Genomic DNA, 25,679 nt, shown 5'->3' with positions numbered 1-25,679 from the left:
TATTGTTACAGTAAAGCAGTTTGCTAGCAAGATGCTATTTGCTAATAGTTTATTTCCATAAGTTGTATGCATCTACATTAATTATAATAATAATAAACTGTGTCTCGTGCCTCCTGACTTTTGCAGAGTATTTTGGATCAGGAGATCTTCCACAAGTCCTTAGTGGCGTGCTGCCTTGAAATAACCATCTTCTCCTACAAACCCCCTGGCACCTTTCCTCAAACTATGGTCATGTTTGACTTGGCACCCTACCATTTTTACAAGGTACATAGAATCTAGAACATTAATGATGACACATTACATTGCTGTTCTACACAGTCCCTCAATGTTACCATATATGTACCCCATTCTACAGCTGTTTTCTGACTTGGAAGTTTTACATTTAGTTTCTTTATTCTATTGCTGCATTTTTACCTTTCTGATGTGCCCCAGCAACAAATGTTCATATACCCATGTCAGGTGTCCAAAAAAATTATTGTGACATTTATACTGAATACACAATGTCACAGCCTGAAGGTAAAATAGAAGTTTCCTCTTATGTCTCCTAGCTGTTCAGTTTTTTATTTAGTGCCTGAATCTCCTTATGGGACCAGGCTGTGGAGGAGTGGGTGTTAGGACAGAGAGCCGGTAGCTGGCGCCCATCTCTCTCGCCGCATCCTGCACTGGAAGAGAGTCACCAGACACCTACGGGTGTTCTGGGGCCCTACTATTATTTTCTAAAGACACCCCTCATGGCTGGCTTACCGGCGCCGCTTCCCGAGTGCTACGACTTATATTATGCGGCTGAGCAGCAAATCATATTGGGAAACTAACCAGAGCTTACTACTTCAGCTCCAGTTATCTTAGGGGAGCACAGCTTCTGATTCCAGCTTTTTATTTTTGGCGCCACCATCTTGCCCACTCTCCCAGTAGCCCGCGGGAGGTCCTTCTGAAGCCAACTCCTGACTGGTTTCCAGGACTGTATGATGTCAGATGCTGACTTATCTGCAGGGGCTGGGGAGTGTGGTATCTTTTTTTTTTTTTGAACTAGTGTTAGTACAGTTTAGATGGAGTATGCATTAGTTGAGCTAGTTTAGTTAGTTTCGGGTACTTTTGCACTGTTAGCAGTGATTTATTTTCAGCAGTTTACATTTTAGTGCCATGCACTCTTAGGGATTATTGCTATTGTCCTTGCCTTTTTTTTCTACAGTTGGATGCATTTTCACCATAGATTGTATTTCTTTGTCTGTTTTATATTAGTTAAAAAAGGGCATATATTTGACATAACATACAGATGGTTACATAGTCTGAAAGGTAGATAGTCCTTCCAAGTCTAAGCAGGGGGATGCACATCTTGTGCATTATGCTTGATCAAAATGATCTTTCAAACTCCTCCGGGGTGGCAAAGATCAGGATCCCATCTGTGCAGCTTATGAGACCAATGCACTTGGTCAGTGTTCATCTGGAGATATTCACCGGAGGAAGTGTTACCGGCCTGGGCGAAGGTAATTGCTCAGTCCATTGCGGATCCGGCGAAAGAGGTACGTAATGTCTGCAGCCATGCGGAGGTGAGAGTTTCAGTTCCTCTGGCTGTTCAGCAGGGCCCCCACCTTCACAGTCCTTTCCCTCATAGATAACCAGTCCCCCCCCCCCCCCACGTGGATCCTGAGTTTGCCTAACAAATGGATAGACTTTTCAGGCACTGTTCCACTTTTAGAATCCTTCTTGGGAATGTCTCCAGCTCTCAAACGACAACTTCCACAGGGTGTGCATCTCTCCAGTGAAGAGGACTACGAGGATTCGTCTGGAGAACAAGGGGAACGTTTGGACCAGAGCTCAGTGGACCATTCTAATTCGGTAGACTGCTTTCCTGGGTGTCAGAGACCTCATTCAAGCAATCCGCCGCACTTTATAAATTGCAGAGGATGAGCCTTCTGCCTCAGCAGCTCCTTACAAAATTTTTAAGAGGAAGAAGAAAAAGATTGTCACATTCCCCTCATTTGCACATTTTACAGATGTATTAGGGGAAAGATTTCTCAAATCTGATAAGCGCTTTAAAACTTCCCACAGGCTTCCGGTACGACCCATTTTCTGATAAGAACACGTTGGTATAGGAAGTCTTTACTTCAGTGGATGCACCTATCAGCCGCTTAGCAAAGGCAGTGGTCCTTCCCACAACAAATTCTGCCACTTCAAAGGATCCCACGGGTTGTAAGTGTGCATCTTTGCACAGTGCAGGTCACATCAGAGGATGCATAGCAATGGCATCAGGGCTACAAACAATTCGCATGACTCTTCCTGGATGTGTCGTGGAACTACAACTCTAGATGCTCATCTGCTTTTTGTTCCAGGATATCTGGTTCCAATTGGTCATGGACCTTTGGGTCAGGGGAGTTCTATCTCGAGCAGATATCCTGGAATTTGTGGGTTCTTGTCTGCCTCAAAACCTTGTAACACACGAACCAGGAAAACCAGGTCAGGCGGTTGGCATTGCTGGGGGCAGTATGCGCTCTTCTGGCCTATGGTGTGTTGGTTCCAGTTCCTGCTCACCAACAGGGGTTAGGGTTCTATTCCATTCTCTCTCTCTTACAGAAGCAGGACGGTTCATTTCGACCTATCTTAAACTTGAAATGGAATGGAAATGAATACACAAATTCCAAATGGAATCTTTGTGTTCTGTCGTTGCTTCCATGGAAGGGGGGAGTTCCTCGTATTATTCGGCGTCAAAGTTTATTTACATGTTCCTATTTGGGAATGGGCCCTCAAGTTTCTTTGGTTCGCGGTCAGGTCTCTCTACTTCCAGTGTCGAGTTTTTCTATTCGGCTGTTCCTCTGCACCCAAGTTTTCCCCAAGGTCATGTTGGTAAAGGCCCTATCCGCTCCATGGCTCAGCAGTCACCTGTAGGTTGCGATGTTGACTTTGGAACAACACAGCTGGATTCGCCACTTGTCCAAATCCAACCTAGTCCCGACTCAAAGGATGGTGTTTCTGAGGCTACTATTCGACATATCCTGTCTGTGTGTTTTTCTTCCAGAAGACAAAATTTTGGCACTGCAGTCGCTTTTGCCTATGCGCCTAGTGATCATACTACAGTGTATGCAGTTGCTGGGGAAGATGGTAGTCACTTTAGAGGCGGTTCCCTTGGCTTGTTCCCATTCCAGGGCTCTTAAACGTCATATCCTACAGTGTTGGAGGAAATCTGATCCTCGTCTGGATCAACAGTAGTTTCTCTTGTCCTTGTCTGCACACCACTCCATGGTTTGGCGGTTCCATGCCCCCCAATCTGGCCAAAGGTTATCAGTTCTCCTTTTGGACGGCAGTCTTCAGGGCTGGGGAGCCGTGATGCTGGGAATCCTTCATGGAAATGCTTAATTCCGTTATGTAGATTATATGACGGTCATAACAATTTGGAGCTAAGCATCAGAGGTTTTCATGATGCTCCCGTTAAGTATCTCAAGGAAGCCATGCTCTGTCCAAGTTAGCATTGTATTATATTTATCTAGCAGAACAGTTCTCAATACGTGGCAAGAGACATTTATGAAATCCAGTGCAGAAGCACAATGCCGAAAGCAATCAATCTGCTTTTATTTTCGTAACTGCACTAGACAAATTGCTCAAGGAGAGGCTTTTGAAGTTAAGAGGAAATAATGTATACTTCAAGAACCAACCATCAGACTGAGGAACTAACAGCAGCCTTTAAAGGAGCAAATGATGTTGTCCATTCATTAGCACCAATAACGTTGCTTTGATTGTCTGGCTGCTAGGATCTGCCCGGCTCTGAGTTATGTGATTATCGGAGATCATTCAAGATGTTTCTTGAAAGAGTATTGTATAGATTTCATAGGCAGCAAGTTTCACTGTTTCTGCATCTATCTGTGGAGAGGTGTAGCCTCTGCAGGTTGTGAGGTGTAACTGCTCCTCAGTTGAATATTATTCTGTAACCTCAAGCAACAGTTTTAATTGTGAACCGTTTTAAGCATGAAAATGAGCAATTTTAAGGAGCTGTGCCTTCTCATGTTTTAATATTTCATGACCTTGCTACAGCTCCACTGCTAATGTCACTAGATTATGCCCCAAGCTATTGTACAGTGACCATGATGCTGACGAAGTTATAAGAAAGTTAAAGAAGAAGGCAGTACATTACCTTTAGTATGCTTGATAAGAGATCTGGGGTAGAAGATAAAGCAATGGTAACTCTATTGAATGGTGAACTCATCATGCACATATACTACCACAATGATAGAGATTAGGTAAAATATACCAAATACATTAAACCTTCATCCATTAATATCTATATTGTCTAAATAGGAATGGAAAAATATTTGAATTCCTAAAATAGTTTTTTTTTTTCTTCGGGTTCCATAGGGTCCACAGGAATTACTTTGGGATATATAGTTGGACAACGTCCATTGCACCAAACAGCAAAGTTTTGTAGCTCCCAGCATGCACTGGTCCTCTTCCCTATATACCCCAGCCACAGGCATTCAGGGTATTTTTGTTTGGTGTGCGGCAAGACGCACCTGTTATAACAGCGGGACTGCTAGGCAGTCCTAGGCTTTTTTCTTTTAGGTTTTACCTTAAGTTTGTGAGACACGAGATTAGCGGTATTAGCGACAGTAATGACACTCTACTGCGGCTCCAACTACCGGCGCTGAAACACCAGTATCGCTGTTAGCCCTGATGTCTCGGCAGGCATCAGCGTGGCTTAGCTGGCGGCCTAAAAACGCTGAGGTCCGGGACTGCGGTCGGGTATACGGAGATGTCAGGTAAGAATTCCTCTCAAGGAATCATGCGCAAAGCAGTCCCTAGCCTCTGGTGTTGAGACGCACCAGAGGCCGTTGCGGATGAAAGACGCTCTCCGATTCCTCACTAAGGCGGCAGAGACCATATCGTCTGTTGCCGGGGACAGGTGGTAAGATGCACTAGTCAACGTCTTATTACCTTGTAGTGCAGCGTACCCGGCCGTCAAAATCGCAGCCTAGGGAAGATAAGGCGCTCCCCCGGCCGCTCCTTCCCCACAGACGCCAACTTCCGGGTACGTATTCCCACGTCTGGTATAAATTACCACCTCATGTGTGAGACGTGCGCAGTTTAGCGTCTGTCCACAGCTGTAGCAGTTGGTCTCAGAGGTTTGATCTGTCTCTCTTTATACCTCTCCTTTGGGTTTGGCATATAGCGTACTCTCTATCCTACCATCCCCCTCCGGGGGCCGGTTTAGTTGATTGAGTCTATATTGCTGTGGCAATTGTGCGTCTTTTTGCATTGAATGTGACTGTATGCCAGCTGCTGTATGTACACTGCTTATGTTTTAAAAAATTGTCAGGTACTGCTATCACTGTGTTTCTCCTTATCCCTCTGAGGGTGGGGTGTGTCACTGACAGTGTAAGTTACATTGCATTTAGACTTGCATAACTTCCATATCTTGTAGCCTATATACATTTGATTATGGCGGAAGATAAGGATGAGAGTCCTCCGGTGCTTGTATCCTGTAACTCCTGTGCTGAAGGCCTGTCTGAGCAGGATGTTAATCTCAATGGGTTCTGTAAAAATTGTAGCAATACATCTGGTACACCTGTGTAAGCACCAGAGCCATCTTGAATGGCCATCATACCTGAGGTCCTGTCCTATCTAATAAGCCAGGCCACAGAGGTACGGGCTCCAGCTGCGCGGTACCCACAGCATATACATCCTATGTGTTTGCCTCCCATGAATCCCTATTGGGTTGATGCGACTGCTCACTCTAGCCAGAGTATGCTACCGTCTTCAGCCTCTCTGCAGGTAGAAAGACCGGTGGTAGTGAAGAAGCAGGGGCATAAAAGGGGCTCTCTCCATGTGTTCAGTCAAGAGTCTGACTCTACCTTCTCGTCAGATGAGGATTCTCAGGCTTCTAGGTCAGTCTCAGTAGAAGAGGATCATCAGTCCTTGGTGGATGTTCCCTCTCTGCTAAGAGCGGTGAGGTCTGTCTTTAATATTCAGGAGGAGGAGGTCGCACCGACATCTAAGGAGGTGGTCTTAGTCTTTAGCCACCACCTGACTTCTATTTCCCGCACTCAGGACAGTTGACAATAAGTTAATGTGTGAGACATGGGAAACTCCTAGCAAGCATTTTACGCCCAATAGGAAGGTAACCTCTCGGTACCCATTTGCACCAGGAACGTGTAATAAATGGGAGCTTTCCCACATGGTAGACGCTCATGTCATTAGATTAAATAGGAGCGCTATGTTGCCTATTCCGGCAGCTTCCTCCTCCAAGGAGAGTATGGATAAGAAACTTGATACTTATCTTAAATCAATGTTTTCCTTATCTGGGGCCATCACCAGATCTGCTACGGCTGTAGCTTGGGTGGCAAAGGCTATGGAAGATTGGACGAAGTCTCTGAGGGAGACTATAGTCGACCCAACAAGAGAGCAGAAGTTCCTTCTGGACAAGATACAGGAGGCGGCTGTGTACTTGGGGGAAGCAGGTAATTATGCTGGCATCATGGCGTCTCGGCTAACTTTGTGGCAGCTCAGAGAACCCTTTGGCTAAGGAACTGGAAGGCAGATCCAGGGTCTAAAAAGACTCTAGAATCTTTACCTTTTGCAGGCAAGGTGCTGTTTGGACCAGGACTAGATGACATTACGACTTTGTTGGCTACACCGAGGTCTGCAGAGATACCATCTACATCTATTTCTAGGAAGGCAGTTGTTTTCCAGGTCCTTTCATCCACAAAATAAGACGAAAAACAGTTCTCGGCCAGACAGGGTCAGTCTCATAGAGGACCACCCAGGAAGTCTTGGTCAACCAAGCGCCCGGCATCCAAGTCAGATGGTAAGCCGACTATTTGATGGGGCGGGCCTCTCCCTGGAGGATGTCAGGGTTGGCATCAGACAACTACAGATGCCTGGACGCGAGAGCTGGTTGCTCACAGTTATGCCATAACATTCAAAGGCATCCCCTTCAGAGGTTTGTGGTTACAAATCTTCCTGCGGAAACAGTCAGAGTCTCGGCCTATCGGTAATCTGTGTGAACTCAAGAGTCATAGTCGCAGTTCCTGTGACGCAAGAGGGAAGGTGTTACTACTCAAATTTATTTTTGATCCTAAACCCCAATGGGTCTCACCAACCTATCCTGAATCTAAAATCTTTCAACAGATTTGTCAGGGTACCAAAGTTCCGTATGGAGACTCTACGGTCAATTATGCTGGCATGCTGGCAATGGAGCCGGTAGACTTCATCGTTTCGTTGGACATTCAGTATGCATATCTGCATGTCCTGATTGCAGAATCCCACCAGACCTTTCTCGGGTTTGCAGTGGATCAGCAACATTTTCAATTTCAGGCTCTACCCTTCAGTCTAGCCACAGTCCCTCTGGCATTTACAAAGATAATGGCAGTCATGACGGCTCATCTCAGGAGACAAGGAGTCCGGATACTGCCATATCTAGACGACCTCCTGATATTGGCCCAGTCGCAGGAGATATTGCAATGTCATCTACGAATGACTATTGTTTGCTTACAGGAGCACAGCTGGGTTATCAACTGGATGAAGTCTTCCTGGTCACTGACTCAGCAAATGGTGCACCTTTAGGGCACGGCTGGACTCTCTGCAACAAAGGATCTTTCTGCCGGAGGGCAAGATTGTGGCACTACAGTCTCGGGTGCACAGTCTATCGTGTAAGCAAGTAGTGTCAGTCCACTTTGCTTTGCAGATTCTGGGCTCCATGGTAGCCGCATTCGACATGGTGGCTTATGCCCAGTTCCACTCCAGGGCCCTACAGCTGTGGATTCTGGCCCAGTGGGATGGTCAGCATCATCAGATAAAGCGTTAGATGATTTATGTCTCAGCAGAAGTTCGGCTCTCCCTGGCTTGGTGGCTGGAGATGACTCGCTTAGACAATGGTCTTCCGTCATGGGTCCCGGAATGGGTACTCCTCACCACAGACGCAAGTCTAAGAGGATGGGGAGCAGTGATCGGACAGCACACCTTTCTGGGAAGATGGACAGACCAAGAAAGCTATCTACCAATAAATATATTGGAGCTTCGGGCAGTGCACAGGGCACTTCTTCTGGCGCAGGACTTCCTTCAGTGCAGGCCTGTCCAGGTTCAGTCCGACAATGCGATGGCAGTGGTCTACATAAACCATCAAGGAGGCACACAAAGTCTGGCAGCCATGAAGGAGGTGGCAAAGACTCTGCTGTGGGCAGAGAACCATCTTCCTGCGATCTCTGCAAATTTTATCCCAGGTGTGATCAACTGGGAAGCGGACTTCCTAAGTCGCCAGTACATACGCCGGAGAATGGGCTATTCATCTGGAGGTGTTTCAAATCCTGGTGGACAGGTGGGGGTTACCAGACATAGACCTTATGGCGTCACGTCACAACCACAAGGTTCCCAGGTACGGGTCCAGGACAAGAGACCCCTCAGCAGCATTCGTGGACACCCTGGTAGTGAGATGAAACTTAGCATACCTGTTTCCTCCAATCTCCCTTCTCTCAAGGGTTGTCAGAAAATTCAAGCAGGAAGGTGGCAGGATGATTCTAATAGCTCCTGCCTGGCCCAGGAGGCATTGGTTTTCGGATCTGACACGTCTATCAATAGACAGTCCGTTTCCACTGCCTCTGCGGCAGGACCTGTTAATGCATTGCCCGTGTCTTTACAAGGATTTACCTCGGCTGGCTTTGACGGCTTGGCTCTTGAGTCTTCCGTTTTAAAGGCCAGGGGGTTTTCTCCGTCAGTAATACAGACGATGCTAAGAGCGAGGAAGCCTGCTTCTGCTCGCATCTATCACAGGATTTGGCGATAATTTTTTCTGTGTTGTTACAACAAGAAATACGACCCTAAGATATTCAAGGTTTTCTCAAGGCTGGATTAGACTTACTGTAGGTCTTCGCCTGGCTACCTTGAGAGTCCAAGTTTCGGCTTTGACTGTTTGGTTTCAGCGCAAGATTGCTCCTCTGCCGGATGTTAGAACATTCATGCATTGGGTACTGCAACCTCCATTCCTCCCACCGGTAGCACAGTGGGATTTGTCTCTGGTTCTCAGGGCACTGCAGACTCATCCCTTTTAACCCTTGGATAAGGTGGACTTGAGATGGCTGACGGCGAAGATGCTTTTTCTCCTGGCTCTCTTCAGCTCGCGGAATGTCTGACCTGGCAGCTCTGTCATGTCGCTCTCCTTATTAGGTGTTTAAAGTGTTAAAGTCCCAGCCTTTCAGCCTACAGACCTGTCTGCAGGTGAAGCTTCCCTTGATGTGATTCGAGCCATCAGGATCTATGTGGATTGGACGAAGTCCATCAGGAAAACAGATTCTCCATTTGTGTTGTATGGATTCCACAAAAGAGGTTGGCCAGCAAATAAACAGACCTTGTCCCGCTGGCTCCGTATGACCATTTCCCAGGTCTATACTCATGCTAATCTCCCTGTTCCTAACAGGGTGACAGCCCATTCCACTCGGTCTGTCGGACCATCGTGGGTGGTAAGACAGGGCGCCTCTGCTGAACAGCTCTGCAAGGCAGTCACCTAGTCTTCTGTGAGTACGTTCATGAAGTTCTATGCTTTTGATATGTATGCCTCCCAGGATGCTTCCTTTGGGCGGCGGATTCTCCTATTTTCTCAGGAGTGTCCCCATCCCTAAGGGAACTGCTTTAGGACGTCCCATGGTAATTCCTGTGGACCCTATCGAACCAAAAGAAGAAATACAGAATTATGGTATAACATACCTTTTTGATAATTATTTTTCTTCGCGGTCCACAGGGCACACACCCTGACGTACCTGGCCTCAGATGGACCTCTTCTTAAAGCTTTATTTCACAGATTCCATCATCTATTGTTGAGTGTTTTTTTGTGAAATGTTTCTTCCTTCTCCATTCTCCGTCTCTTGCCGCAAGGCTTAGTCACGGACTGAATGGCTGGGGGCGGGGTATATAGGGAGGAGGACCAGTGCATGCTGGGAGCTCCAAGGCTTTGCTGTTTGGTGCAATGGACGCTGTCCAACTATATATCCCAAGGTAATTCCTGTGAACCCTATGGACCTCGAAGAAAAATAATTATCAAAAGGTATGTTGTACCGTAATTCTGTATTTTTCATGGTAAATGTTGATATACTGTTGGTCAACATAGTAGATGTCGATTTGCACTACCTGTAACATGTTGACATGTTCACAATGTCGTCATGTAACGCTAATCATTACCCGCAACGTTAACATTTTCACTATGTCAACATGTCACATGTCGATATTTTAACAATGTCGACTTCATAACATTCCACATACTGGTGTCGACATTATGAATGTCGACACAGGGAATGCAAACTTTTTCCATGCTTTCACTTTTAAAACTTGTATTTCGCTGTTCAGTACGATCTCTGGAAACCATAGAAGGTTCCGTATTATGGTAGAGGACATTTAAGGTTTCCCATTCAAGTCTTACCTTTTGTCCTTGGCAGGTGATTGAGCTCCTCATTAAGGCAGAAGATGGACTCTGTCGGGAGGTGATAAAACACCTGAACCAGATTGAAGAGCAGATCCTGGAGAGCATGGCATGGGCACAAGACTCCCCATTGTGGAACAAAATTAGGGACAACGATGCCAAAGTTCCACTCTGTGAAGAGGTACAGGATTATTATACACATCCTCTAGTTACTTTTCATGGATTTGTGGGCCCGGTCCCTGGCCTAGAAATATTTTGGCTTGGCGGAGTGTCAGGCACTGTGACAGTGTTGTTATAGAAGGAGATGGTCAGATTGGGACAGGATAGAGTGCTGGTAGGAGAGGTTTCGATGGTGGGAAAAGCAGGTAAATTTAGAACCATCAAGCTTATGCAGGGTGCACTTGGATTTAGTAGACTGGAGAGTTGTGCAGGGAGAGGAAGAAGGCAAAGGAGGTTGTGGTTGGACAGACTGGAATAATTAGAGATAGAACAGTGGCTGGAGAATGAGGTCAAATAAATGACCATTACAGGGGAGAGAAGTAGAGCAGTTTTTCAAAACGAATATCATCGCCAATGGAAGGTACTGTAGGCCAGAGGATTAGCACTGGCAACATTGGGTTATTTCCTTCAGTGGAAGCTGACATGTCTAATGCTGCATAGACTGGGGCATCTATATGTTACCTTAGAATAAGGAAGATACACGAAAACCTGAAGCTTCTCCTTGATAACAAGTGCTCCTTATTATAAAGTGTTATATTGTAATGGGTTATTAGCACCGTACATTATGAAGAGTACAAAAATATACCATCATACAGCCAGGACCCTGGAGTGCCAATGCTGCACCCTGCTTACTAGGTGTGTGACAGCATGGGCAGTATGACTGTGCTACTTACTGAGGGCACATAAAGATGCCAGGTTTCTCCACAAGAAAGGAGTGATAGCACAGGGACATGAGTCCAACACCACATATTTGATAAGCATGTTCCTTGATGCACCATATAGGTTCTGTCTCAGTTTATACCCGAGATCTCCACATTTAGGAAAGGATCATGTTGGGCATTGTAAGAGCAGCTGCTGCTCAGAGAAATACTCTGAGAAAGGCAGATGTCAATCTGAGCATGATCAGTGACTGGGGTACTGGTGTGGTGCAGTATATGTAGTCTCACTTCAGTGACTGAGACTACATGTTTCATGACCCTGAGGAATCGGGCAGCAGTGGCACTTTGGACAAAGATATTGGGATCATAAGACTGGATACACCTTGGTTTAATAAACTCACAAATAATCTGAGCTTGATGACTGTTTTATCATATTTGACTAAAATATAAGCAGACGATAAGAAATGGAGAAAAAAAAATTACAGGGAGACATTTAGAAGAGATGTAAAATGTGCAGAGATTTAGATTAGAGAGCAGCATGTCTAAACTCCATTCTAAACAGCTGAGTAATATAAAAAGCCGTTTGTGGGCTACATGCAAAAGCAGCCAGTATGTATCCTGCATGCAAAAATAATACATGTATTTGCATCCATTGCATTGCAAAATGGTTTGTCTAGGTGCGATGTTTCGTTTTACTTTTTCTGCTTTATGTTAAATTAGCCTTTCAGTGTCCAAGAGCTGAAAACACTAAACCTGTATACTGTATATATTAATAATAAGACACAGCACTTACCCTATACAGCTAGAGCACTACCTTTTGTTGTACTTGTCCTTTTGCATTATATGCAGGTCTGCCTCTGAAATGTAAATCATCTATAATAACATTTGTATTAATGTTTTTTAGGTCATGCACCCACAGCATTTTGAGAGGTCTGTCGGTAACAGCACAGCAAGCTCATCAACCCCTCTTACCCCAAGAAGAGTGAATGAGATTCGGGCAGATGCATCTGGCTTAGGGAGAAGTATGTGGCTGCAATATCCTGAGTGGATTACATGCATATGCATATATCTACTGTTATACCATGTCTATAAATAGATTAAGTTATCACTGATTTTGATCGTGCAGAGTATAACACTTATATATTATATATATATATATATATATATATATATATATATATATCGTCCCTTCCTGCTATTTGTGGAGCATACCACCAGTGAGCTCACATCCACAAAGGGTGGTGGTGGAATACACCATCTGCTCTACACTTGCAGTAGGATGTTTAACGTCATGTGTTAATGTAAGCCATTGTACAATATTTGTAATTTATCCAAATAAATACATTTTGGAATCTTCTAATGAGAGGCCATTTGGCCATATTCTTGGGTGACATTCTGGTGAGCAGGTGTATTTTAAGGACCACTCATTATTATCAAGTGTAACTGGAGTTATGGACTGAATAAGTCTTCTAATGAAATCATCTGAACCATCACACAAAAGATTTTATATGTGAATTAAATTTGCATTATTATACATTAGCGCCTGCAGGTATCTCTTATCATTTTTAATGTCTGGAGCCCACTAACAGGGGTTTCACTTGAGGTGCTGCTTCTAGATTTTAGCGCGAGATAAGGGATAATTTGTTTTTTAGATAGCTATATATATATATATATATATATATTATAATATAATATACTACTTTTACGTCTTCAGGCCTCTCCTCCTCACCCACCTTGTGTGAACGGTATAACTCACCCGTTGCTGGGAAAGCTCGCCGATGCCTCTTCAGAGATTCTGAGAGCCCATCTGATGGTGGAAGTCCAGCACAAGCTTCTCCGCATTCCTCTTCTGATGCAAGTACTCCCCCGGTTCCTGGGCAGACGCTTGTAACCATGGCAACTGCTACAGTGACTGCAAATAATGGGCAAACGGTGACGATCCCTGTGCAAGGTAAGACAATAAGCAGTAGCTTATACAAAAGACCACATAGCTTTCTTAGGAGTACCATTAGTAAAGGACCACCCTAAGAAAGTATATCTTTGTGCCTGCTTGTTTCTTTCATTTGTCTTCAAATCCCCTTAGACATTATTTTTCTACTGCCAAATTCTACAGTGTTCTAAGGATAAACTGTTATATAGTTTGTAACTTATTGGAATATTGTGTTTGGAACATATAGTCAATTGAATGTCCTCTCCTGGTTATCCAAACTCAGGTATTGCCAATGAGAACGGAGGGATCACATTTTTCCCGGTGCAGGTTAATATGAGTGGACAAGCTCCTGGGGTGACAAACTCCATCCAACCACTAACAGCCCAGGCACTTGCTGGGCCATTGAGCACGCAACAGATGCAGGTTGCAGGACAGGTGACCGTCCCTCCTCTCCCGGCCTCTCCAGGGCAGCAGACTCTCAGCAGCAAACTGAAGAAGGTTGGCTCTCTGTCTCTCTTCTTCAGGAGGGTAAGAATGGTTACCTTAAATACGGAGAACAAAATGGGTAATGTTGTATAAAAATGACCTTGTTCCTTCATTTAGTCTTTGAAAGAGGCAGTAACCTTTTATAACACAATGATTTATAGTACATTTGAAGTTTTGCTTTTTATGTATGAATAAATTATTCATACTCCTCGTATGCTCACTTTTTCCCAATCTAGGTTTACCATTTAGCCAGCGTTCGCCTTCGTGATCTTTGCCACAAGTTGGACATCTCTGATGAGCTTCGGAAAAAGATCTGGACTTGCTTAGAGTTCTCCCTTGTGCACTGTTCTAGCTTGATGAAGGACCGGCATCTGGACCAGCTCTTGATGTGTGCAGTGTACGTGATGGCCAAGGTCAGACTGTGAGAGCTATAGCAGAATGCCCAGGCACATTGTATTGAAAACTGCTGCCTAAGTCACATTTTATTTTGTTCCCAGCAGGTAACCAAGGAAGATCTGTCTTTCCACAGCATCATAAGATGTTATCGTACCCAGCCGCATGCTCAGAGTCATGTAAGTACAGCACTGAAAACTGCTTACACACAATAAAGTCCTTACGTGATGTTGACTATAAGCCTGATTGTGTGTGATAATATGCTAATGCCGCAGGAGGCGTCTTGTGTAAATAGATTCCTCCTGCCGGCTTCTCTGTCCCACTGCTACGTCCGAGGATGCAGCATTGGATCATCTGCGGGAACATCGGTCATCTGATTTCCAGGAGATTCTCGGTCCTGAAGCTGCGTCTAAGGACACAGCCACTGGCTTCAGCACACCCAGAGAAGGGGGCCAACACGCCCATGTTCTTTGTAATGCTGCCCGTCGCCGCCCGCAAATGTTAGCAGCATGTGAATTATGCTGCGGAGTTTGAGAAACCGCAAGTGACATCACAGCCGTGGATCTGCACGTATGCAGCTACTGTACATACACAGATCTAAAACATCGGAAATGTACATAAACATCGGGTTTATGTACCACTGCATTAGGCCCTAATAAATTAAATTCACTTTAAATAGAGGTCTTTACTGCTGGGTCGATACATTAAGCCAATTAAATCTTTGCATAAAAGCGTGCATCGTAGTGGGTGGAGGTCTAATTTAAAAAATGAACGTAATACATAGCTGAATGCGCCAAAAGGTGAAGAGAACTAAACTCTGTGTAAATTATGTATGTTATTTTAATACTAACTTTTTAGGACCAGTTGTCACTTTGCTCACACAGATTTATATGTTACTACCTGTTACCTGCGGCTTCGCCCACAATGAAATCACTCAACATTTTTTATTTGAGCTGTTCTAGTTGTATTGCATTGCATAGGTGCCCTGTCACAGGAATGGTCCACGTGACCAGCAGCGTTATACAAACTGGTGGCAGCAGTGCCGTCACCCACCAATCACACCAATGTCACTGTATGCTCTGTGCACAGACTGCTATGTAGCCTATCCTATTCACCCACCAATCACACCAATGTCACTGTGTGCCCTGTGCACATACTGCTATGTAGCCTGTCCTATTCACCCACCACTCACACCAATGTCACTGTGTGCCCTGTGCACAGAGACTGCAATGTAGCCTATCCTATTCATCCACCACTCACACCAATGTCACTGTGTGCCCGGTACACAGACTGCTATGTAGCCTATCCTATTCATCCACCACTCACACCAATGTCACTGTGTGCTCTGTGCACAGACTGCTATGTAGCCTATCCTATTCACCCACCACTCACACCAATGTCACTGTGTGCCCTGTGCGCAAAGACTACTATGTAGCCTATCCTATTCACCCACCACTCACACCAATGTCACTGTGTGCCCTGTGCACAGACTGCTATGTAGCCTATCCTATTCATCCACCACTCACACCAATGTCACTGTGTGCCCTGTGCGCAAAGACTACTATGTAGCCTATCCTATTCACCCACCACTCACACCAATGTCACTGTGTGCCCTGTGCACAGACTGCTATGTAGCCTATCCTATTCATCCACCACTCACACCAATGTCACTGTGTGCCCGGTGCACAGACTGCTATGTAGCCTATCCTATTCACCCACCACTCACACCAATGTCACTGTGTGCCCTGTGCACAGACTATGTAGCCTATCCTATTCACCCACCACTCACACCAATGTCACTGTGTGCCCTGTGCACAGACTGCTTTCTACTTCAGGGTCCATAGGGGGTCCACAGGGTTGACCTTGGGGTATAGGTTGGGAACCAAATCCGGGCACCACGCAGTTAAAGCTTTTAGCTCCCAGGATGCACTTGGGTCCACTCTCCCTATAACCCCACCCCCCAAGCCAGAGGCACCTCAGTTTAAGTTGGTGCCCGGCCGGAGTCGGGTCACCGTTAGTGCAGTGGGGAGCTGATTAACAGCCCCTAAGCTTTATATATTTTTGTAAGAACAGAGTTTTTTATTTTTACTTTGGACTTTTAGAGCGGCAGCGTCGGACTGTCCATAGGATGTCTAAGCTGCCGCTCCGTCACCCCGCCGGCGCTGAGAGATCTGGGGATCTCAGCGGGACCCCAGAGTCTGTACTAGCTGGACTCTGCGGGCGCCCAGGACTGCTGCCGGATCCACGGGGAGCAGGTAAGGTTGCGGATCACCGCTTTAATATGCAGTCCTGTGCCTCCGGTCTCTGGGGACAGACCGGAGGCGCCGGCAGTGGTGGCGGGCCCCCCATACCCCGTGTGTCCACTAGACCACCAGGGACTTACTGATCGGTGCTGGGAGCCGGCGTCCCGGGAGGTTAATAGCCGGCCAGGGGAGGAAGCTTTCCCTGTTACAGCGGCTCCTCCCCTCAGCTCAGCGCGCCTTTCAGTATGTATAGTCTGGCGTCGCTGAGCTGCTTCCTCCGCGGGCCGCGCTTCTTCTGAGGTCTCCAGCGGCCATTTTCTTGTGGTGCAGCAGAAATCTCTGGAGATGGCAGTTGGTCCTGTCCCCCTGCGTACCTCACCATCAGGTCAGTGTACACAGCGCTGTAGCCTTCCCAGACACTGAATCTGGGTAAGTTGAATGCAGTGACATAGTGCAGTATATTGTATGTCATGCTTATGTGTGTATATATCTATATATATCTGCATTGTATGTGACTTATGCTAGTGCTGACTGTCTGTATTTAACTCTCTCACCTGTCAGTATATATCTATCCCTTTTCTTTATCTGCCCTAATACAGCTGTACTTAGGGTGGTTCTGAGACCTCACATTTATATACTCGTTAATATTTGTGAGGTTTGTCACTTACTGTTGCGTGTGGCACGTTGCCACATTTTAGATGGAACTGTGTGTTGCATACGCTGAAAATGGGTCCCTGCGGCTAATTTTGGCATCTGGACCAGTATAGCGCTGCTTGATATTTCCGCAAGATTGGTCAGATATGTCTGACCAGGAGATAGAGCGTTATACTACACCCATTTTTTTACTATCCTGCAAGTCATGTGCTGCAGGTGTTAGTGCGGAGGATTTGTTTCATAAAGGGTTCTGTGTGTGGCGTCATCTGGTGCCGGCCCCTTTCACGACCCCCTTGGGCGGTTTGTTTTCTCGGGATCCTCTCAATTGCGGATCGCCGGGCGGGCCCCATTGTTGTACCTCAGTTGGGGTTACTTCACCATGCTGCCCTTTTTCATCTCAGGGTATCTTGCAGTTTCTTGCACTCTTCCCCTGTGACACAGACTACCGCTCCCTGCAGGGTTTTTTCGCAGTATATGAATTCCCCCTGGTGCCACCATAGTCTGTCATTCCACTTACAGGGATTACCACAGCCACCCTGGGTGGATGTCGTTTTCTACGATACGCAAAGTGGCGTGGTTGACGCCCTGTGGTTACTTCCCAGTTGGCTCTGCCGTGAACTGGATACTGTTTTGGGCTCTTTCCCTCTTACACGGGGGGAAGCCTATTTCAGGTATTATTATCCCTGCTTTGGGGCTGGTAGCGGGTCCATTCTGGTTAGAGTGAATGTTGACCTGCACCTGTATCATACACCCTCAGTCTTACGTGCCTTCGGGTTCTCTGTTGTTGACTAGCGGGTGGATCGCATGGCGGGACTCTGGCTGTTGCCAGATACGAGGTATTGCAAAGTGTTTGGCCTCCTGTCCCAATTTCCCTGAGGGTCATCACGAGTCCCTCCTGGGGTGGATGGGCGTGTTACTCGCCTGATTACAGACGTTGACACCTCCCATTCCTGCGTGGTCGGATTCTTCGGATCCGTGGGGGGTAACTCTGCCTGAAATCAGTATACTTGCTTTCAGGGCTTGTTACCCATCCTACCATGGTTATAGCATGGTTGGTTAATACTATTGCATACTGAGCTGATGCATTTGTAATGTTTTTCCCCTCCAACACGTCTGGGGTTCAAATGTATTTGGTCGCTCACGTAATATATGCAGTTGTCATAGGTGGAAATGCCTATATTGGATATCAGTCTCCTAACTTTCAGAGTTCCGGCTGCGACTGTATCCTCCGTAATACCCTATGGCTGCGCTCTGGGAATGCAGAGGTGCAGATACCATCTATAGGGTAGATCTTGTTCGGTCCTGACCTTAACAGGATTGTAGTAACATTGGCAGTACAAGTTTACCGCCTTCAGCCATGCCCACTACAAGGCCTCAGGCTAAGTCTGTTAAGTCTTTTTGTCCACTGGGTCAGCCTAGAGGTCTGTTTCTTCATAGACTGTCTACGAGGGCCGACATATCCAGTACCAAGCAGGCCTGGACTGCCAGCTGATCCTGCTTCTGAGCCTACGGATATATCTTCAGCCTTCAGCCTGACGAGACAGGCCTACTACTGGGAGATGGCGATTTTCTCAGTTCGCCCGGTACTAGTGTCAAGTTGCCGCGGCTATGTGGGTAGGAGGGTATGCCCTCTCTTTGTTCAGGCGGCCTCTTTCCAGGTGATGGTACGCAGGCCCTTATTCAGACCCGAACAGGGCCAAACAAATCCAGAAAGCTATACAGTTGTTGCGGTAAGCGAAGCTCATTAGGCCATCCCCACTTTCTCAGCGAGGGACTGGTTGTTCTGCTTTCTTTCTGGTGCGGTGGCTGAATGGTCCTCTTTGGCCTATTCTCTGTCTCAATTCCCTGAACCAGTTCCTAAAGCTACCTGGGCTCAGGAGGCAATCCCTATGCTCCATCATACTATGTTTGGAACCTGGGGACTTGATGGTATCACTGGATATACAGGACGCGTGCCTACGGGTACTTACAGAGACCTTGCCTCAGCATGGACTGAGGTTTACTGTATCACAGCACTTACAATTTTTCGGGCTCTGCCTGTTGGGACTGTCCTCAGCCCCACAGGGGTTTACCAGCGTTTTGGATTTTCTGACAGTTCTCCTGTTCAGTATATCCCAATGCCCCTGTACCTGGACGGCCTCCTGCTCTTAGCAGGATCGCCAGGGTACTCTACAGCCAGGTCAGGATGACCGTGGCTTCTTCAGGGTGCAGACGTTTAATCAACGGGGAAAAAGTCCTCCCTGCATCCCTCTCTGGGTATTCTTCCCCTAGGAGCCCTGCTGGATTCTCAGAATCTGAGAATTCTTCTGGCGTAAGACGGCATCTCCACTCTTCCATTAGGAGTACATGGATGTCTACGCAGTCGACATATGTCTTTACACTCTGGGATGCATGGTCCACTATTCAGTGTCTGCCTTTGGAAGGGTGGAATGGGCTCAGTACCATTCCAGGCCTTTCCATAATTGGCTTATCTCCAGATGGAACAAGTTTTTTCTGTCGGATCACTGTTCAAACGATGATGCTCTCTCCGGAGGCAAGTCGGTCCCTTTCCGGGTGGCTATGGTCATCTCGTCCAGGGTATTCTTTGCTAAGGACAGTGTCGGGTTCGCATCCATTTCAGTGCAGTTGGACATCTGTCGATTCCACCCTGTCAATTAACTTGTTGGAACTTTAGCCTGTCTTGGGCCTTCACTCTGGCATAACTCTTGTTTCCCGGTGAACCTGAAAAAGTTCAGTCCAACAGGGTCAGGGCAGTGGGTTCCTTTTTGGCAACACTGTTCATTGGGTGGCAATGACAGGTATGTCACACATTCGGACATAGTTCGAGGGTCTCCTCCCGACCATCTCGGCAGCGTTCATTTCAAGTCCTCAGCCGTCACGACGTGCATCCCGGGGACTAGTCTCTTCCCCAAGAGAGGTTTCATCTCCTGGTGAGCAGGGGGGACCCCCTGAGGTGACCCTCCTGGCCTTCTGACTTTATCACACTATGGTGTTACAGTCCAACTCTGGGGATTCTGAAGCAACCTTCAGTGCTCTTTGTCGGTGAAGTGGTTCTTCCAATTTGAGTACCTGTGTTCTCTGGTCTCCATTCTTCCTCGAGGGAAGTGTTTCAATCGTGACGGAGATGCTTTCCTGCTGGTGGCTCCTGATTGCCCCAGATGTCAGGGGTACTTGGATTTTCGGAGTCTCTCCATCGATACTCCATTCCTGATGCTTCACTGCCCGGACCTATAATCTCAGGGTCTTGGTTTTGCCTTGGACCTGGGTCGTTTGTCTTTGACTGCGTCCCTATAGTGGTCTTACCGCTTCACTGGCTTTGTCATCGTTGGAATGATTAGAGCACATGGATCAGCTTTTGCTGGGACCTGCCACAAACTGTGGCAGCCATAATTTTTATGGTATTGTACCTGTCGATACAATCCTCCGGTGTCCAGGATTTCCTGATATTCTGGCATTCCTTCCGGCTGGCTTGGGTTGCACCCTCGGCCTGGCCTTCCCGTCAGTGCGGATCTCTACACTGTCAGTATGATTAAGATATGGAATTGCTCCGCTCTGGTATCCAGTTCATCCTTTGGAGTGTTTTCTGGATTATGCCTCCATTTGTCCTCCCTAGGGACTCCTTGGGAGTTAGTAGTGGTTCTTCGTTCCCTCCGGGGACAGTCCATGGAACCACTGTTTGTGATAGCCATTACATGGTCTATTGCTTTGGCTCTCTTTCTTTCTCTCAGAGTGTCGGAATTGGGAGTGTTCTCATGTGGCTCCCTCTTCTGGAGGGCATCATGTCAGGGTGTGAGTTGCTCTCACCCTGTGTTATTTCTTAGTGATTTTTAATGGTACGGCCATTCAGTCCCCAGTCCTCTCGACTGGTGTGGCCTCATTGATTGTAGTCCGGCCTCTGTGGATTTATGTGATCCGTTCAGGTCCCTTACGGAAATCGGACTCCTTATTGGTGGTCTGCGATTTCTGGTTTTAACAGGAACGGATGGCTGGCCTATAGCCAGATGTTGGCTGGATGGCCTCGTATGTCTTCTTCAGGCGCCTACCCAGGGGTAGGCCTTTCTGTTGTTGATGCTTGTTTTTTCTCGGGCCATGTAGCCCTTGTGGGCGGCTCGCTGTGGCGCCTTGGCTGTGTTGCCTTACTAGGCGGCCACGTGGTCTTCTGTCCACACCTTTTTAAGGTTCTAGGCATTGGTTTCCTTTGCCTCTCAGGATGCTTCCTTTTTGGCTACGGATTCTCCTCTCAGCACAGGAGCGTCCCCACCCTTGGTTGAACTGCTTTGGGACATCCCCAAGGTCAACCCTGTGGACCCCCTATGGACCCTGAAGTAGAAAACAAGAGATATGGTAAGAACTTACCTTTGTTATCTCTGTTTCTACGAAGTCCATAGGGTCCACAGGGCGCCCGCCCTGACGCACCTTGCTTCATATGGGCTGTGTGGCTGGTCACCGGTTTTCCGTCTCCCATTTCTGTGAGTATGGTTATTGAGTGTTCCAGTTTTCTCTCTCTTTTTCTTCCTTCCTCCGGCCTTTGGCTACTTACAAACTGAGGTGCCTCTGGCTTGGGGGGTGGGGTTATAGGGAGAGTGGACCCAAGTGCATCCTGGGAGCTAAAAAGCTTTAACTGCGTGGTGCCCGGATTTGGTTCCCAACCTATACCCCAAGGTCAACCCTGTGGACCCTATGGACTTCGTAGAAACAGAGATAACAAAGGTAAGTTCTTACCATATCTCTTGTTATGTAGCCTATCCTACTCACCCACCACTCACACCAATGTCACTGTGTGCCCTGTATACAGACTGCTATGTAGCCTATCCTACTCACACCAATGTCACTGTGTGCCCTGTATACAGACTATGTAGCCTATCCTATTCAAATAAACGCTGGCCCACGCACTTCTCCCCCCGCCCCTTACCAGCAGCGCGCATGCTGTCACACCTATCTCCTGCATTCATTATGTCAATAAATGTTGTTTTTGTTATTGATCAACTTTATCTTGACAGATGGAGATGAATCAAAGTGCAGGTTATTTATAGGAGTTTCCACTACACAATGATGTATTTTTCATGAAAATCAGTTTAGTAGTTTTTGCTCCAACTTGGAACAGACAGACACAACGTCCTTATTATATTAGTATAGATAAACACTTACTCTGTACTGTTTTGGACCTGTTGAGGAGAGATAATCTGTGTAAAGTTTATCCTGAAAAATTATCTGTTTTAAATTCACCAAATACTGCCAATGTTTGTAAATGGATAAAAAATATCTGCATAAAAAGTAAAAGAATAATAAAGTGCTATAAAAACGGTCATGTGGGTCAACATCTTTAGATAACACAACTTGGTGTTATAGCGGTTTGTCATCTGAGTACTGTAGGCTTGGCAGGAGATACCAGATAAAGCACTTCCCCTGCCGTCTCCAATCCACACTGGAGATTGAAGTGCTTCTCCTTAACACACTGGTACTCTCTAGTCATTTTTCAAAAGCCACTAGTAGATACTAACAAGTGCACGTGTTACAAGTATATTATTCATTACATAACAATAGACACTAATATATACAATACTGTATTGTACTATACACAAAGGTACAAACATTGTCCATATTCTGTCGCCTGCTCCATATCCCTAACTTCCCCCTAACATCTCTTGGATTGACCCTCATAACCGTCATTGCCACCATTTTATATCGCCCATTACCTGCCTCCCTATTTCTTTTATTTCCCCCTTATTGCTTCTTAAACACTTACCTTATTGCTGTGTAACAGGCTCATATGTTGCTCAGACAGGAAGAGAACACCCTTTATCTCCGACCATAGGATTGTGGGTTACCGGACTACTCCTCAGAGAGGCAGTGATCTGAAGAGACTATGCAGTCAGATAAAGAAATGCATTAAAAATGGATTAGGCTAACTTTCTCAGTGGCTGCAACAATGGCTGAGGATGGCCACATGTGGGCCACTTATGGTCATATGGACATTCATAATATAGGCTTGTGTATATTATGACTGTCGACATTTTAACTGTGTCTGTATTAAATTTTGGACGTTTTGACTGTGTCTACATTTTTACTGTTGCAGTTATAGTTGTCTGTTTTGCCTCTCTAAATTTTGACTATATCCCCTTTAAGGTATTGTAGGTTATTTTCTAATTTGACCTGTAGAGTGCACCATTGTATAGTATTTTTTAATGAATGCTCCATTTGTTTCATCAATTTTATCTGAAAAATATATATATTATAATATGTCAAATTACTGACTCTTCAATTTGTATATATCTCCTCTCTTGCTAAATCCTGCAGGTTTACAGAAGTGTCCTCCTAAAAGCAAGAAGACGGCAACAGTCCGGTGGCAGTGACCAAGCACTGTTGGGTTCCCCAGCAGAGAACAGTACAGACATTGGTAAAGGGGCTCTCTCGCTCCTATCTACATTGTGTGGCAATAGACGGAAGGCTAATTTAATCAATGGAGAGTGTATTTGCATTAACAGTTGCTGGGAATGTACCAACATTGCTCTGATACTGTGTAGATTACTACAACTACTTAGGTGTTCCATATTCCTAGTTACACAGCTCTTCTGTCCTTTTGAATCTTCATCATTTTATATACAGTTCTGGCTTTGCTTAATTGAACAGAAAATGTTGTACCCTGAAATAGCTAAACCAATTATCTGGACTGCTCGATATCCTAGGAAATATTAGTCTTTTGCTGGGTAGACACTAGACGATATGTCATCCGATCCAGCGTATTGGAGCAACATATCGGGCACTTTGTCTAGTGTGCACCAGCTAGGTCACTACATCCTCTGTCGGCGCATTAGAGAGGTCCATGCTGCCGTCATCGGCAAGTGTGTACGCCCTTTCCATTACGGGTCCCGTTGCTGACTAGGTCGGACACACTAGCAGAGGCGTCACTAGGGTTGGTGTCACCCAGTGCTGTAACGCACGGTGACACCCCCCCCCCCCCCCTCCTCCTCCACCAAAAAAAAATAAAAAATTTGGGACCAAAGTGCAGGGCAGCCAACAGAAATCGTGGGGACCAGGACTGGCAATATAGGCAGGGCCTCCCACTCACTGTGTTTCTGCAACTCCAGTTCCGCAGCATCTCCCCGGCCAGCACCCCTTCTGTCTCTAGGCTGCACTCACATACAGCCCTAACAGACCACAGACACTTACCTTCTCCTATGTTTTCTGGCTGCTCCTCTTCACGCTATGGCTGGATCCTGTCAGTGGTGCAGCGTACGTGATATCATGACGTCTTTAGCGCCTAAGCTCAAATAAAAAAAAAAAACTTTATTGTATCAGGCAGCCGCAATCCCCCACCCACACTTCTCTCTCTCTCTTAGCGATCCCCCCCACATTCTCCTCTCTCTCAGCAATCTCCCCACATTCTACTTTGTGCCATTTTTGTGTCACTGATTCCCCCCCACATACACAGACACATCCCCCTCTTTCTCTCTGTGATTTTCACACACATTTCTCTCTGTCAGTAAGCCCCCTTCCCCACACACACACAGGGTCTGATTCAGAGCCGGACGCTATTTGCGCTCGCTCGTTTAGAAAAAGGGGGTGGCTATTTAAATTAACCGTTCGCTCTTTGCGGTCTGTTGACGCCTCCATGTCTGAACGAGCGAACAAAACATGCGGTCGTTATTTTGTAAAAAACGCCCCCTGGCCGCTCGCATCATACGTCATGTCTGCTATTTATTAGATTAATCGAGTACATCAAACAGCGTATGAACTGCTCGCTATTCTTGTGGTTGGTTTTTCCTACCGCAATCATGTGAGTAGTTCTGGCTAAAAGACAACCAAGTGACGTGGTCGATGACGCTGCTTTGTTAATTATGCACACCCTTAAAACGCCCGTTTTGACCTTTAAGCACGCCTGCGTTCTGATTTCCACTCCCCGTTTTCAAGCACCTTCCCCTGTTACCACCCACATACGCCTCATCCTGTCACTCAAATTAGCAGGCATTCGCTATATTGCGAGCACACGATTTCTGGCCGCACTGACTGGTTCGCGCATGCGTACTAAAACCCATACGTATGTGCAGATGTGCGAACATCGCTCGGAACGAACGAGCGGCCGCTTACGAGCGGCTCTGAATGAGACCCACATTTCTCTGTCAGTAAGCCCCCTTCCCCACACACATACACATTCCCCTCAGTCAGTAAGCCCCCTTCCCCACACACACACATTTCTCTCTGTCAGTAAGCCCCCTTCCCCCCACACACACACATTCCCCTCAGTCAGTGAGCCCCCCTCTCCACACTCATTCCCCTCTGTCAATGAGTCCTCCTCCCCCCACACACACACATTCCCCTCCGTGAGTGAGCCCCCGTCCCCACATACACAAATTCCCCTCCATGAGTGAGCCCCCGTCTCCACATACACACTTCCCTCCATGAGTAAGCCCACTTCCACACACACATTCCCCCCCTCCATGAGTGAGCCCCCCTCCTCACACACACACACACACACACACACATTCTCTTCCTGTCAATGAGCTCCCCTCCCCAGACATTCCCCAGTTGAGCTCCCCCACACATACCTGTCAGTAAGCCCCCATCCCCCCACATTCCCCTCTGTGAGTGAGCCCCCCACAGACATTCCCCTCTCTGTCATTCTGTGCCCATCCCCTCCTTACCTCTAGTGTGCCTTTGCTGAAGTCTGTTTCAAGGGTAATGACTGAGGAGTCAGAGGCAGAGCA

At 46.6% G+C, this 25,679-nt stretch overlaps 1 protein-coding gene across 3 annotated transcripts in view; it reads left to right on the top strand.

Annotated features, from left to right (window-relative positions):
* Positions 1-25,679, top strand: part of RBL2 (RB transcriptional corepressor like 2) — a 104,880-nt gene that overhangs the window by 62,082 nt on the left and 17,119 nt on the right. For 2 of the 3 annotated variants that reach the window (XM_088471859.1, XM_088471861.1), the window contains 8 exons: positions 127-264; positions 10,407-10,571; positions 12,173-12,290; positions 12,983-13,219; positions 13,482-13,726; positions 13,921-14,097; positions 14,182-14,256; positions 23,272-23,371. In XM_088471859.1, coding sequence (XP_088327985.1) covers positions 127-264; positions 10,407-10,571; positions 12,173-12,290; positions 12,983-13,219; positions 13,482-13,726; positions 13,921-14,097; positions 14,182-14,256; positions 23,272-23,371 — 1,255 coding nt within the window. The remainder of the gene's footprint in view (positions 1-126; positions 265-10,406; positions 10,572-12,172; positions 12,291-12,982; positions 13,220-13,481; positions 13,727-13,920; positions 14,098-14,181; positions 14,257-23,271; positions 23,372-25,679) is intronic. The other variant, XM_088471860.1, reaches the window with a different exon arrangement.

The sequence above is a fragment of the Taudactylus pleione genome, unplaced genomic scaffold (assembly GCF_031769625.1).
Source record: "Taudactylus pleione unplaced genomic scaffold, aTauple2 ptg000117l, whole genome shotgun sequence".
In the NCBI taxonomy this organism is placed as follows: domain Eukaryota; kingdom Metazoa; phylum Chordata; class Amphibia; order Anura; family Myobatrachidae; genus Taudactylus; species Taudactylus pleione.
This window is presented reverse-complemented; position numbering and strand designations above follow the sequence as displayed.